Source organism: Protopterus annectens, chromosome 1.part0, assembly GCF_019279795.1.
Source record: "Protopterus annectens isolate FY-2018-M chromosome 1.part0, PAN1.0, whole genome shotgun sequence".
Taxonomy (NCBI): Eukaryota; Metazoa; Chordata; order Ceratodontiformes; family Protopteridae; genus Protopterus; species Protopterus annectens.
The window spans coordinates 847,986,262-848,003,230 of record NC_056725.1 but is presented as its reverse complement, the minus strand read 5'-3'; the positions used below and the strand labels follow the sequence as shown (position 1 = coordinate 848,003,230).

The window sequence follows — 16,969 nt, the reverse complement described above, 5'->3', positions numbered from 1 at the left end:
TCAAGCTAAACGCCAAAAGTGTATAGTCATCCCCTTTGGCAAAAAAGTGAAATTACCACATAGGTGGTAATCCATTAAGTACAGAAGAAGTCATTAGGGACCTGGGGACCCAAGTTGATAGCAATCTCTCATTTGACAACCACGTGGCCAAAGTGGTTAGAAAAACATTTTATATAGCCCACCTAATCATGAAGGGATTCACATCTAGATCAGGGGAGATCATCGTGCCTCTTTACTCATCCCTCATCAGACCCATAATTGAGTACAATGCCCTTTTGGGATGTACCTTACCAGACACCTGCAGCAACTGGAAAGACCCCAAAAGTACCTCACCAAGAGGATCAAAGGGCTCAAACAGATGCCATATGCTGCCGGTTAAAGAAACTCCAGCTCTACTCAATGGCATACCGCCTGCTCAGAGGCGATCTGTGCCTGATAAAGCCATGTCCAACCCGGAATTAATGGACATGCTGCACCTCAGAAAATCCAAATCCCATCGAGCTTGAACCTCAGCACTGAAATAAATAGGACATGCTGGAGGGACAGATTCATACCAGAGGCTCCCTTCACTCTGGAATAAAATCCCAGTCCAGGTTAGTCAGAGTCCCACATTGAGTCTCTTCAAGAGGTATCTTGATGAGTGGATGGGAGAGTCGTAGTTTACCCGGCTATCACTTCTGTGTCACTGTTAGACAGAGGCACAGTATACTAACCTCAAAAAAAGGCATAGCAAAATTAATTTAAAATGGGTGGCGAAAGCCAAACACACTCTGGCTAGGCTTATAAATGCCCTAGGGCAGATAGCCTAGTATGAACCTATGAACCTATGAACTGTAAGTCATAGTAGTGATGAATTTGTCGCTACATATGCTTCAGGGTAGGTGGTCTGTTACATAATATAGCATTTCAAGTATAGTAAAAGCTGCAGAAGTGGTAAGTAACATTAACATGGGTGTCTGAAGCCATCAGGTGTGTCAAGGTGTTGATAGGTTCATAGTTAATGTAAACTTTACAGTACAGTGTATTACTATTTATGTATCTAAGGTGTCAATATGTGGTTTACTTTTGTAATAGCTGACTGAGATATTTCTTAGATATTTCTGTAGTTGTAACTTATGGTATAATTACTTCCTGTTATTGTTAGTTAAATGAAATGGAGTCAAGTAAATGTGTTATTGTAAGTGTAGAACTCGGAAGAGGTGTGTATGGATATGTAAGGTGTGTGGATCATATTGAAATGATATGGGTGTAGTTACAAGCGTATAGAGGAAAATGGGGTGACTGAGCAGTTAAGCTGGGGTGAGAAGGAAATGGGCCCCATTCCCATGTCAGCTTGAGCCATTCGGTCTGCACATTCTCATTACAACAGAGCCCTTGCAGGATGGTGGTGTTTTCAGATAAAGACTGTTAGCCAAACACTTTAAGATGTGGGAGCAATGGAAGAACTTTGTATAAGTGTTCTTGTAGCACACTGTAAAGAGACCATGAGTGGCAGGGAGATTAATATTAAAACAATCAGGAGCACACAGCTGAGACCTGCAGCTGGAGAGATGCTGTGGACATTATAAATATTTCAGTATTATGCCATAGTGACCAGTGAAGCTAAACATCCACAGGTAGCAAAACTGTGCAACATGTACTGCAGTCCCTAACAAACTGTAGGCACAAAGAACAGCAGGCAATATCTAGTGCTGTTCAATACAGGGAGCTCTCTGTAAAGGTAGGAAATTCTGGACCTGACCAACAAATTACAGTGTGCAACAGAACTGTAATGGGTGATCTGTGTTATGGTAAGGCAAACTAGTCCTGTGTCCCAATACAGGCAAATCACTGTTGGGGCAGGACTTGGTGGCTTTAGCTAACAAATTACAACATTAAATGAAAGTATTAATGGGCACAATGTGCCATATTAGGGCCAACTAATTATTTTCCCTGTACAGGTAGTTGCAGTGGGTGCAGGAAATCTCAGACCTAGGCAATAAACTAGAGCACACAGTAAAAGTTTATTCAGTGCAGTGTGTCATGTTAAGGTTATCTGTGCTCTGTCCCAGCAGTCACTGTGGAAGAAAGAATTCAGAGACTTGAGCAACAAATTGAAGTATCCAGTCAAAGTGTAGTTTTTGCTGTGCATCATGTTAAAACAAACTTTATCTCAGTACATGCAGTTTTCCTGCATGGGCAGGAAATCCTCGGCCTGTCCAACAAATTAAAGCATTCAACAAAAGTGTAATGAGTGTGCTGTGTCATTTTAAGGCAAAGTGCAGGTAGATTGCTGTGAAGGCAATACATCCAGGACCTGGCCAACAAATTGCAGCTTGCAGCAAGTTAAATGGGCAAACTAGTGGTATGTATGCCTGTATAGGCATGTCACTGTTGGGGTTGGAATTGTATTGGGCTTGACCAAAAATTACAGCATGCAACAAAAAGTGTAATGGGCCCATTTTATTGTGTTAAGACAAACTGCAGAACCTACTGTGTGTCTACAGAGCAAGTCGCAGCTCTGGCAACATCACTAGATTTCCTCTGCAAGGGAATTGGGGTGGGTCATGAAGACCCAGCTGTCAGATTCTACCCTTTCTACCTTACAAAACTTGAGGGGGATAGACTATCAGGACTACTGTTAACCATTCTCATTAGACTAACAAGGGCCTTCCCATATGAACACATTCATCAAGATTCCTGTCTACCAGCAGGCTAAGATTTACATAGACCACTTCATTACAAGCACATCTGGCTGTGTGCAGTGACATAATATGTGGAAACAGGAGAAGTATAACCAATTTCACCAAGGAACTCTGGGTACTTGGAATCACTTTTATTTATTATTTATTTTATTTTAAATTTGTTGACCAGGATAGTCCGACTGGATACATGTCCATTTTCAGTGGAGGCCTGGGGAGAAAAGCTCCACTATAACTTTAAGAACAGTTACAAACTTATTAAGACAATAAACTTTTTTGAAACATATATATATATATATATATATATATATATATATATATATATATATATATATATATATATATACACATAGTGAAAATCATTGTTACAGATAAACATATTGTTTTCTTCAGCATTATACAAAAATAGAGTGTTACGTTCTTCAAACTGGAAAAAAAACATTATAGAGTTGAGTAAAAGACCTATTTATGACATGATTATATTGCATTTGTTAGGATTCACACAATGGCAAAGCCATCTAATTTTTAGATACTGTTTTAGGCTTTTCTTGAATTGGGTTAGAATAGGCATGGAAGTAAGTTCAGCAGGAAGTGAATTCCAGGCTTTGCCAACAGAGTTAGCATAGTGTGAATGTATAGGATATTTTCAGTTCTATTTCAGGATTCTTGTCTTACCTGCTAGGTGTACAGGAGGAACACTAAGGAGCATTTACTCTTGTTTCTGTCCCATTCCATACTCCATTTTTCTCATCTACCCTATGAGATTGTTTTCCCCTGTACAATCCTACTACCTTGGCCACTTTGAACCAATGAATAGTTTCCACAGTCTACTTCCTAACACCTTTCTTCCTTGCAATGTGTGCACTAGGTTTGTTCTTTTGTCATATTTCATTAAACATCCTCCAATATCCCATGTCCCCCTATATATATATATATATATATATATATATATATATATATATATATATATAAAATGTTTTTGGAAAGGATGGAAGATTTTTATTATTACCCTTTTTCATGTAGTTTACTTACTGAGTTGGTACTTGACATTTTAATTCAGTTTAGCAGACTGCATAGTCTCACATTCCAGCAGTTGATCTACGTTTGGTGTTATACATGGGACTTTGTTCACCAAGGCTGTTTCTCATCATTCACACCATTCCCTTCTCACAGACCTACACATATAATGCCTTGCCAGGATATAACCCATATAGTTTAGCTATTGTAGCAGTGATCATTTCAGCATGTACTGTTATCCTAAGTTTACTGATTTAGCTGTACTTTTTTCAGGAAAACAGATCAAAATTTTCTCTCTTATGAAATGGGAAAAAGCCCTACCTTTGACTAAACACATCTTGTCAAAGCTGTTATCACATTGTATTGTTTTGTGGTATGATAAATGTAACACACCTTTGAAAGAGACAGTAACAGTGCATTTCACTAGGGCAGTAGCAGCATGTTCAGCAGCTTATTTTATGAATGTTTCCATATTATATATTGTAGTATCTGCTACATGGATTCTTGTCCACATATTCACCAAACACTGCCGTTTAGATGCAGAGTCTAGGGGCTTAGAGTGGTTTTGCCGTGACTGTGCTACATGAGATCCCAATAACTGTCTACGTACTAGAACTAATAGAAAACTGCGTAGAGTCTACCCAAATTTTGTGATGTACTGTTATAGTAACCCCTCCCCAAATGATAGCACAGTTATGAGATACTTGCCATGATAGTTAGATATTCAAGGAGAAGTCAATTTAACAGTTATCCTTCCCTCCCTGCTTCTACCTTGTATGGGAACTTGTAAATGTTGTGATGATGTTTGGATGCATTTCAATAGTAAACCGTTTGGATGAAGTGTGTCTCAGTCTTGTGCTTTACTTATGTCAGTACTAGCTAGAGCACTTGATCATTGCATACCATAAGCACACTTCCCTTCAGGGCTTCCAGGCTGAAAGAGCTGAAGAAGGCACAGAATAACATGACACATATATGGGACAGTTATACCACCTGCATCAGCACCATCAAAAGCATGACATTTATGTTGGCCCGTGTAGGGATGATAGCCACTACAAAGAAAAAAACATCCAGATTTTAAAGGATGCTGAAAGATTGAAGCCCTTGTTTTCAATGCAGTTTTCCCTGTTGCAGTTGAAAGCTTCATTAAGGTCTGCAATAGAACCTATGGAGATTACATTTTCACTAGTCTCATCTATGAAAGAGAGGAAAAGAAACAACCCGATTGGATTTTTGTAGGAATTAGATCCATTCCTCAGCAGCCTGGCATTAGACCATGATGATTTATCTGCACTGTGCCTGCAAATCGTCTGTTGTGATCATTGTACTTCCCCAGTAAACAAACAAAGTAACTGATTAAATAAGTACATTTTTATGCTAGTATCCATGTCAGGATGTTAGTTTCGGTGAAACCATCAATCTTCTGAAGAAGTTTTTTGACTGACTACTCAAGCATTCATTTCTCCAGAGAAGCAACCAATGTGAGCATTTAAACCTCTTCGTAATGCCTTTCAAGACTCATTTGTTGAAGCTCTGCATTCTGGTACACACACTCCTGCCCCTAAGACAAAACCTAAGGTTCAGAAAAAAAATGCCAAGTGCAGATTTGGCAGTTAGCACCATGTTGAGAAACTGTGATCCAGAGACAGGTGTAGCCACAATCAGAACGACTTCATTATTGGCTCATTACTGTGTCTCTTACTCGAACAATAATACTGCCAGACTGGATCACACCAAGTACTGTTCTTTCTAGGGACTCATGTATCATGTTAGCACCCCCAAACACACACAGAGATCTACTCATCAACATATAAACCCCACACTCAGTGACACATATGCATACATACACATCCAGACTCTTGATTTCCTAACTCCCTTGTGTGACAACCCAGATAGACACACTCTTATCTGTGCAGCCTCATTTGTGTTCCTACACACACACACACACACACACACACACTCCTCACCCTGTTGTTACGCATCAGCTGACTTCTGACAGTATTGTCCATCATCTTTTTAAAGTGCATGCTACTATAATGTAAGTATGAATTGTCTTGAACATCCTTTTTGTATATTTTTGTAAATAATCTGTTTCACCTTTAATAACCACAACATCCCGAAATTTGAGGTTCATAACATCAATCTCACCTGTAAATTGTAAATAGATTTATTGACAATGTTTTTCTTGTATGGAGAGGTGATGTCAGTAGTCTGAAAGAATTTGTCTATTTACAATTTACAGGTGAGTTTGATGCTATGAACATCAAATTTCTGGATGTTGTGGTTATTAAAGGTGAAAACAGATTATTTACAAAAATGCACAAAAAGGATGTTCAAGACAATTCATACTTACATTATAGTAGTATGCACTCTAAAAAGATGAAGGACAATATTGTCAAAAGTCAGCTGATGTGTATTAACAGGTTAACCAAAAGAGATGTAGATTTTAATGTTGAAAGTAAAACCTTTGTGATAAATTTGTGTCCAGAGGTTACCCTGCAGATGTAGTAAGTGGTTCATTCAATGTTGTGAAAGAAATGAGACAAAATAAGGCAACGTGTTCAAACTGTAGATGATCCAAAAGATTATAGAATTTTGGAAGTTAGCAATAGTGTAGATACCAACACTATTAAGAGTATTATTAGGAATAATTGGAAAATAATACAAAGTTCTACTGAATTTAAACACAAAGTGGGGGACTAGCCTCAGTTTATATACAAAAGCGGGAAAAGTTTTAAGAATTATTTCCAGCGGAAACTTACCAAATCCATTTTGGTTAATAAATGTAAGACTGGAATGTTCAAATGTTTTAATTGCCATCTGTGTGATTATTTGTTGACTGATGTCCAAGAAGTTAACATAAATGGTTTTATATATAGTTTTAAAAACTATTTTACATGTAGAAGTAAGTTTGTTGTCTATTTAGTAATGTGCCAATCTTGCCCTTCCTTTTATGTTGGACATATGAGCAGAGAATTGTACAAACGTGTTTATGAGCATAAACATGCTGTTGAGATAGGCGATGTTAAAAATGCCTTAGCTAAGCATCACAAAACCAGCAGTTGTTCTGTGCATTTTACATTTTTAGTTTTAGAAGAAATATCTAATTATGAAAAAAGTTTTGATGCTGAAGATGAATTATGCTGGCGAAAGTTTATTTGGTAGGTAAGGCTGAAAGCCTGCTTTATATCAGAGTTCAACAATAGAGACGACTGTGTAGCCTAAAAAGAAAAGGGCTCAAGCACTGATGTAATTTGTTTGCAATTGCATGAGTGATGCTCAGTATGTGATTGGTGCATGCACTATTTAAAATGTCTGCTGTGTTTAATACATTATTCGGTCTGAGGAAGTCATTACAGAAGACTCTGCCAACTAATCAAACATTTCCAGGGGAGAGGACATGGCTAACTAACCTTAGCCACTCCCACAGACTACAAATTAGAATGCAGTTTCACCTATGAGACTGCACTCAATACTGAGATTCCCACACGGTGAAAACTTCAATGGTAGAGTGGTCTGTGAATTGGAAAGGCTTATCATGATGTGGAAAACTTGCAAGATAAGAATTCTGCATTTCACTAAGCCTTTGTGAATGGAGGGCAGAGAGACTTTACTGGACTTCCTTGGATATTTTTGGCGTGTTTAGTAACTGGAAAGCTGACCAGTGTAGCATGGAGAAAAGACATTTCCCATGGCACCCACTGCCACCTGACAGTCCAAGGTGCTGGACAAATTTATGAAAAATTGTATATCATGCACTTTATCTGTTAAAACAACAAATTACTTGTCTCACCCGGTTCTTTACTAGAACTGTCTTGCAAGAAATAGTACAACCTCTTTCTGATGGGCTCACGAGAGTTATGTTTTAAAAACATACTTCTGTAGATAAAGTAGAAGTGTATGTGACAACATTTGCTTACAGTTTTATAGAAGCCTGTATAAGGGCATGTGTTAGGAGGGATGACTGTTACAGTGTAGAGTTAATAATGATTTTCTCAATGGTCCTGTTTTCTCTGCCCATCTTTTTAGGAAACCAACTGGTAATATTTTAGCTGACTCTGAAATAAGTGACTGACTTGATCAACTTTAAAATATCTTTTTCATAAAATTACTCCACAGTACTGTAACAGATTTCCATATGGAAGAGGCCTTTTACAGGAACCAGCAAACTATAAAATAATTTTATAAATGAAGGCAGTCATTTTTGTTCGTAGGCATGGTGTGTGATAACTGTAATGCTTACCATATATGTCCTTGAAAAGCAGTTGACTGAGAGTTTATTGCCAAATGACAACTGGTCAAATTTACTTTTGAGAAAAATAGTAAGGCTGGCAGAAATAAAAGTCCATGGTTTAAAGCAATGTAGATGTGAAGAAGATAAATGCACAGACCACTAGGCTGAAATCGAAGTTCTTTATTTAAAACAAAGGTGAAGTTTGCACTTTCGGGTAAAAACCCTTCATCAGACATAAAAACATCTAACAGTCACATTATTTAAAATACGTACTAACCAATCACCAAATGAAAATAATTAAGCACTCAATACGATTATTTCACATAGGGTCTACACCTATTGAGTATAGGCTTTAAAGGCACCACGCCATTTAGACCAGGGTATCTGTTGGCTCCCAGTTCAATAATCCATCTCGTTTCATTATACTCAGTATTATTTACAATGTCCCCCTTTCTGTTGCCCTCTCTTATGAGTTGCAGGGCTTGAAACAAAAAGCTATGGTCTTTATGACCATATGGTGGCCATTTGTGTACGTGCAGATTACTGTTTAATTTAATTTAAACATTTACGTGTACTCCATATCGAAGAAATACGCAAAGTGAAATGATCTCATGACTTGGACCCAGTAGTGCTGCTCATCGCGTCTCCATTTCACTCGAAGGTAAATTTTACTGTTACAGCAGATAAACGGCTCATCGGTAAGTTTCTAAAGACTGTTCAATACCAATTGCAACTCTTCTAGTCTTCCCAACATTTTCTCTCTCTCTACAGTTTATTGAGTCCTGTTCCACCAGAGGGGCAAGGTTTTTTATTCCAAGCTTTTTATGGCTCTCAAAAAGCTCAAACCCTTGTGACCAGTTTAGAATCTACGTGGTCTTATTTGGCTTGCAGTTGCAAAGAAATTCAAAATGGTCCTTCTAAAAACTACTACCTTTCACAGAACATGATTGCTTCATGATTAACATATCTGTGGATGATGCCTGTCTGCCCAGTGCAGTCAGGCAGAAAGTATCTTCAGTTTCAAGCAATAGATTGCCACTTCCATTTTGCAGTTTATTTGGACTGATCAAGCCTCAAGAATATTTACAGACATTTTAACTTCATTCTTTGCACATATAAGGTCATATAATTTAAAATAGTTTCCTTCTCTGGGGATCTTTTTACCAGTGGCACATATGCAACATATGGTACATCTTTTCCCTGATGAATGATTGAACTTAGTTAATGTTGAATACTGGCTTTTGGAAGTTCAAAACTGAAAAAAAATCGAACAACCTAAATATCAAGACTACGAAAGAAGAAAGGACAACTATTTCCTGTCCCGGTCTTCACACTAAAACCCCTCATGACATGAGCCTCAAATTTATCTGAAAAGTAGCAGTGTTGCAGGAAGTATTCTATAAGGTAAGGTGTAGGGTTAGGGGTGGGGGAAGGGGCAAGGTTAAAGTTAGGATTTGCACCCATTACTAAGGTGGGCAGGTAGTGGTGCTGCGGTAGCATTGTCGCCTCACAGCAAGACGTTGTCGCGTTCGATTCTAGCTAGAGCGTCTTCTGTGTGGAGGCATGCATGAATGGGCGTGCCTTCATTGAAGGTTGTGTGTCAGGGCTGGTAACTCGGCATGTAAAATCCACTACCAAACATTAGCAGACCGGAGTTCCGCTGTGGCCACCCCTAACCGGGATAAGCCGAAAGACACAACAACTAAGGTGGGCAGAGGGGCTAGACAATCCACCTATCCGTTTAGACAGTTCATCTGCTGCTAGCAGTTGAGAGTTATACTGCTTTGCATTCTGTCATCTGTGTAATGAATTCCTATTGCATTGCTCCTTCTGATGTAATAATGGGATGCATTTTGTAGGACTGACTCCATTTCTTGTTATGGGTTTGGTGGTATTTGTAATTATGAGTATTTCTGCACTCTTATTGGCCTTTTGTTTTTTCTGTTTGCCGTCCTGGGCAATATATCGGTTGTTTAGGGTGTGTGTGTGTGTGTGTGTGTGTGTGTGTGTGTGTGTGTGTGTGTGTGTGTGTGTGTGTGTCAGGGCAGGAGGACGTGGCTGAGGGAAGTACCCATTTATGTGTTCCCTCAGTATACTGTCTGCTGACAGTTCATTGGAGAAAAATCTAGGCTGATTTTCCTACAGTCCACTGGCAATGTGCCACTGTTCTATGATAGCTAATTAGACCCTTACTCTATACTGTCAAGTACAAAGCATTTGATCTAATAGGAAGGTAGCCTGAAATTGGTTTATAATGGATCAGTTCAGTACCCCGTTTAATGAATGTGATAAATAAAATATGCAGTGTTTAAAAACTGTTGTAACAGGACATGCCAGTTCAGCTATAACTTTATATTTGCTCTGAAGGATATAGGGTTAGAGCTGCCTAGGGAAATGCATGCAAGAACCTAACAGCTATACCAAGTTTATATAAATATCAAAAGTATACAGAAAAGGATAACAAGTAAAAAAGGACAATGTAGTAATGGGAGGCAATCTGAATACATGTTAAGTTATAATAAGAGGTCTTATTTGTGATGTTTGCAGTATTACAGATTCATTTAAACCCAACAGACTGTAGAATGGTAAGAAGTAACATTGTACATTGGTTTGTATGTTGTCAGGTGTATTATAAAGTATAGTAGTGAGGGAAAATGCTGACATGTCTGTGGTTAATACTTTCTGAACAATTTATTTTTGTTTTCACAGTGTAATTGACAGAAGAGGATTCATTCAGCCAGATTCACAGCAATCAACAGCACCATCAAATGGTGTCACCATGTATGGGGCGACCCTGTCTCAGAGTAACATGGTAGGGAGCATCCCATAGTCTACTCCATCAAGAACTCTATTTTTGTTTGCTGATTCCCCTTCATCATGCCTGATGTCATTAATCACTAACACCTGCATGCTGGGAAAATGGGAGACATGGAAGCACTTGTTTCTTGTGGCCATAACATGACTGCATTGTCTATGTCTGATAAAGCTTGATAATGGAAACGAAGCAGTAAAACTGCACTCAGTGGCAAACTCATCTGCTTACATTTGGGGAGGGGCAGGCAAAATGTCAACTATAATTCTTGGACAATTTATAGGACTGAAGTTTAGTACTTATTGTGATGTTATTTTTATAATTCACCAGTCCTTGAACGTAGTTTGCTTATCCAAGGGAGCTATTTTGCTTTTAAAACTAAACGTCAATACATTGTGTACATGTAATGATATAAGAAATGAAGGCCTTTGGACATTTTAATTGAACATCACACAAGAATGTGACCATGGTGAAGTTTTCTTTTTTTTAATATAGAAGGAGATGTGTTTATGTTAACACATAAAGCTGCAAACGGTATACTAAGTACTTGCCAGTAAGAAGTGGGTGTGTCCCCACCGACTGATTTTCCCCATTCTGGTGCAATTCACACTGCTGGTCAGTTGTGAAGCTTCTGTACTTCCATCCTTCCCTTTCATGCAGGCATATTACAAAACGAAGCTAGAGGCTTTCATACTGCTGTCAGAGGAGGTCAGTCCTAGTCAGACAAAGTTGTCTGCGTGTGTGTGTGTGTGTCTTGTGGGGTTTCAGGTTTTACATTAGAAGCTGTGGGTTTAAAATTATGCTGGATCAAAAGAACACTTACATGTGCAAACTGCAGATCTCAAAAATGCCAAAAAGCACTGTTTCCCCAGCAATTCCATCTCCAGTAAATACAGTCATACAGAGTGGAGGAGTAACTGCTGCCCCATTTAGATTATTTTCTGATAGCAAAACAGCAGACATGTCATGAAGTGTGATCCAGACTTGGAAAGCTTTGCTGAAAGAATCACCTGTCAGCGTTGTGTTATTTCCTCAGGGTGCCAAGAGGGCAAGTGTTTTGCCACTTATCAATTGAAGTATGTGCTTTTGTTTCTTAAGAGGGTGGGTTAAATCTTAATTTATGTGGCGACCCCTAACTGGGAAAAGCAGAAAGAAACAACAACAACATTTAGTAAGTAAACCCAGATGAGCTAATTTTAAACAAGGTGTTAATGAGAGCTGATAATTAGTGCTTCATGCCAATATTAATATAAGCAGAAAAACAAAGAAATAAATCTTAGGCTATACTACCTCAAATCATGTCTAGCTTGTTAAAATTCCAACATGTCATGTTTTAATATCGTTGTCTTAAGCCATTGTATATAGTTATAGTAGATTATTACTAAAATGGTTTTAAAAATCACACTGTTTTAGCTAGGTGCATAGAGTTAGGCAGATCTTTTTGTTGTTGTAACGATTGAGGAAAAATAAAAATATTTTCAGTCTAAAAGTCATTGTACGATTTTTTTGATGCACATTTTGTAGCGATTTAGAATCTTTGTGTGAATGTATTTTAAGAGCTATTTGAATAAGGTACTGTGTTACACTGTTAAATGCTAAGTATGAGGTAGGTATAAGCGACTTATCTCAAGTGCAGTTTAGTTAACGTTTATACAATAAATGCTCAGCATTTAAAACTGCAATAGGTTTGCACAAATTTCTGAACCAAAACAATCATCATGCAGTAACCTTAGCACTGCAATGTCCATGTGTAACTTTTTGAATTAGAATAACTAATGTGCTGTAACCTTAATGTACACACCCCATGCTGCCAGTGCATCGTTAAGTTGCGGTATATGTGCTGTATCAGTAAACAGAAATCTTACCACCTCTCATTTGCAGAAAATAAATCAATTTGTCCCCCTTTTAGATCATTAGTGCCATTACTAGCTGAACAAATGTAAATATTTTACAGTGCTCTAGGGAAAAAAACAGTGTCAGTGCCTTTGAAAAAATAAAAAGAATAGAACTGCATTTTTGATACATAGGCTAGGTATTTCAGTTGATGACTTGGTTTGCAGTAGAGGTTTAGGGTACCTTGTAAAAAATATTTTGCATGCCTGTAAATTTGAATGAAACAATCTGAACAGTGCACTACAGCAGTTTTCTGTTTGTGGCAGAAACCCATGCAGGGAGTTGTACTCCTTGCAATCCTCTGTTTAATGTAGCCATTTCTGAGGTACTGCCTTCTAAATATGCCAGTGAAAAAAGTATTGAAATGCTAAAGGAAATCTAAACTAAAATTCTGCAAATAAGTAGCTGTGAAAGCAGGAGAAATGCAGTGATAGGTATGATAAGTGAAGTGTTGAAAGGCAAACTACAAATTAGTGGCACCACTGTTGTTAAATGACTGCAGAGATAAGGACACGTCCAGAAGGACACAAGATCCCTAGTGGAGGATTAACGGTAAAGAGCAGGAGGCTGAAGACTGAACCCTGTGATACTCTGTGATTCATAGAGAGAAAAAAGGGCAGAGGGATTTAAGCTTGATGTCAACCTCTAGCAACAGCTAATGGGGTAAGATTGGAATCACTCCAGAACCATGGACAAACGGTCACAGTAGGGGGCAAATGAGCTCGATCAAGATGTTATGCTTCCCAGTGCCAAATGCCATATCGAGATCCAGCAGGAGTGATACAGAATAGAAACAATAGTCTCTAGTCATCAGGAGGTCATTTAGCTCTTAAGTGAGCGTAGCCTTACTAGTCGGATGAGAGAGAAACTCAGATTGATAACAATTCTTGAGCTCCTTAACCGTAAGGTAGGATTCAAGCTGTGCCTAGCAGGCATTTTCATTAACCTTACTCATAAAAAAGGTTGGGGATTGGTTATAAATTATCAGCCACATAAGACTAAAAAGAAGGTTTCTTATGGATCAGAGTTACAAGAGAACTTCTTCAAGGCAGATGGGATAACAGCAGTCCTTAGCAAGGATAAAGCTATCTGAGAAATCTTTGGGGCTAGCACCTCAAGGCTGACCTGAACTAGTCGAAGAGGGGTGGACATGGATTCCCTCTACAAGTCATATAGTCCAATGTTACCACCTAAAACAGCATGGCTAGTCGGTTAGGCCCTGCTGAGGGCTCACTAAACAGGTACATTTTTTTAATTCCACAGACTCGCACAACTCTAACAATATTATAAAAGAGTATAAAACTGTCATTCCACAGAAACATTAATTCCAGTGCCCTGGACCAGCTCGTTCACACCCCCACTAGAGGTAGCAACATCTTTGACCTGGTCATTATTAACATGGACGACTGTTTTTGTACACTAATGAGTCTGTGAGCTAACTGAAGCCTTTAGAAGATTGAGCTTCTCACAAAAATTGTCAAATTTCCATCAAAAAGTGTCACACCACCACCATTTTATTCTGTACTGGTGAACCAGTGATACCAAAGGCTTTTTGTGATCCAGAACCTGCTGCATTTGACTGCTGATGATGGAGAGTGAATACCAAAATATAGGTAGTTCATGGGTGCCATTGCAAGAAGAGTGAGACATGGTGGTAATGTTCTCCCTGCTCTGTCACTAGAAGGACCACCTGTATGCATCATGGGTAAATAAATTTCACTGAACCAAAACAGAGAGAGTCTCGTCACTGAAATACAGCAAAATATAGATATGTGGTAGCCTGTACTGATATCCTCAGCAAGAAGAGACTGAATGATCTACAGGAGTGGATACAGCAGATTGGCAAAGACCCAGCACCTGAATTCAATATGGATCTGTAATCCCTCAGCACCATCGGGAACAAAAAGAAATACTTTTGAACTATTAGTTCCAACCAAGAAAACACTACATTTTGTGAGAATGCTAACTAGGTTTTGTGAGAATCTGTACCGAAGGCTCTACCATTTCATACTACTTGTGAGCGGTTTAGACCTTTATTCCTTTTCGAATAATTGGTGGGGTATACTACTGTAAAATTTTGGAGTTGTTTATGCAGGTGAACATGAACAATTTCAGCGATTTTTGTATGAGTGATGTATACTTATATATAGTATTGGCTTCATATAGCCAAGTTCATTTGTGGTCCTATAAATGCATATCAACACCCAGTTTGCCAGAGGCTGTTTTGGTGTCATGTATGGAGTGATAATCAGGCTTTAGACTATCGCCAGCATAAGGAGATATACGGAGGTGATTCTATCATCATTTCGTGAATGCCTGCAAGTTGCCATTTTTTGTCTTTTCATAAACAGTGAGGTGTATGTCTTTTCGCTGGATTGTTTTGGACTACCTGTGTGTCTTAGACCTTTATTCTTTTGGAATAATTGGTTGGTTGTATCACTCTAAAGTACTGGAATGTCTTTATACAGGTGGGACACCTATATAATTTAAAACCTCTGTTTCTTGGGGAGTATACTTGTTCCATTTGTTTAGCATTTACATTTGGGCCTGCTGATTTACATCGAGACTCAGCCAAGCCGCAGGTCATTTTCAGCATTTCTACATTCCTGAATTGAGTGGAAATAGGTTTCAAGTGAAGTTCCTAAGGACTGTTCCCTTCCATTTATGAACATTGTTTGGACATCTGGTAATACGATTTTGTTTTTTTTGACATACATTTGTGGGGCCACTATTATCAAAAGGTTTTTGGTCCCGTATATAATATTTTGTGCCTTTGATAGAAATTAAGCAATTACATATTTTTTTTGTATTTCTTAAATGTTTTATTGGGCCATATGCATGATATACGGTGGCTCAGTTTGAGTCTATTGTGTGTATAGGTTAACAGCAACATTGAGTCGATATATTCAGAGTATAATATTGTGGGGCTTGAGATTCATGATTGATTTAGGGCTTAGGTTCTTTATCTAGGCCTGTAACTGTCTGTGTATTCTTTTTGACTTTGGTCATTGTTGGGTGTTTTTTTTGCCATTCGTTTAGAGGCTGCAATTTTGATCAACATGGATTAGCCCTTTTGCATCAAAAGACAGTATTTTCTCTTATTCTTCATGAACGGAAAGTTAATGTATAGAGTGCAAGATTTTTTTGGGTCAACCTGTTATTCAACATTCATTGAACTTATGGAGATGAGTGATTTATCAACTAATATATGTAATAACTGAATTAGTTTTTCCATCTGTGTTAATGTTGATTTATACTTATGTTCATTAAAGTGGCTATATGCAGATCTAGGTGTAGATCCCTCCACATTCCCAGGGTCACTTTTCTCTTGCATTCTCAGACCACTAGCTTCTCACTTGATATCACGCTTGCATCCTCTAGATGTTCTTCATGTTTCACTGTTGCAGTCATCACACTTGGGTTACTGCCTGCAGGTAGCCTTCAGTCGGCCCGAATACCAGAGTCTTGAGATTTCTGCATCGGATGCTGTCACCTCTTCCATGACGTCAGGTTGTCAGGGGTATAAAACATGCAGCTGACGCCATTACATCTGTCTTTCTTGCCGAGAAGGAGCCCGAAGCAGAAGCAGTTTGCAAGTGCCGGCCAGCCGCTACCTGAAATTTTAGTTTTTCGAGTTTCAAATCTGAAGTCTTCTAAAGCCAAGTACCCCATTGGGGATTCTTTTTTCTTGCTCTAACCGATGTCAGAAAAGGTTAACAATTGTCTTGCCTGTGGAAAACAAATACCTCACAGAGATTTTCATTCTTACTGCGTCACCTGTTTAGGCTTAGACCACAACGTCCCTCCCTGTCAGTTTTGTGTCTTGTTTAACGCCTGAACCATTCATTGTTGGGCTATTTTTGTAGCTAAATTCTTTCGCTCTCATTCTCCGTATTCCAAAATGGCTTCGGTAAGCCATCCGACTACCGATCTTACAAAAAAGCGCATAGGTCAAAAACTGCCAATGACGCTTCCGTTAAGCTAGTCGCCAGTCCACCGGTACTCGGTGAGGCACCTTTGCAACCCCTAATGCCCGCTTCTTCAGATTCGCAGGCCTCTGCTGAGACCCATTCGGAGTCCGGTATGCTGCGAGATGCTTCTTCGACTATGGAACCTGCGGATATTTCTACCTTGGATGGGTCCGGAGCCGCTGTGCAAGCACCAGCTTCTGAGGGTGTATTCCGACCTACCGATATTCATATTAAACCGACAACTTCATTTTCAACTAAAACTACCGAGTTTCTCAGGCCCCAGAGTTCGCACTACACCTAGAAAACCAATGTCCAAAGCACTCTGTTAGTGTCCTAAGTGTACGTATTCTAGAGTGAGTAT

At 38.8% G+C, this 16,969-nt stretch overlaps 1 protein-coding gene across 2 annotated transcripts in view; it reads left to right on the top strand.

The window, feature by feature from the left end:
- The window catches only part of ZDHHC14 (zinc finger DHHC-type palmitoyltransferase 14), a 1,825,619-nt gene that overhangs the window by 1,726,264 nt on the left and 82,386 nt on the right, over positions 1 to 16,969 (top strand). For both annotated transcript variants that reach the window (XM_044063663.1, XM_044063664.1), the window contains exon 8: positions 10,642 to 10,744. In XM_044063663.1, the coding sequence (XP_043919598.1) occupies positions 10,642 to 10,744 (103 nt within the window). The remainder of the gene's footprint in view (positions 1 to 10,641; positions 10,745 to 16,969) is intronic.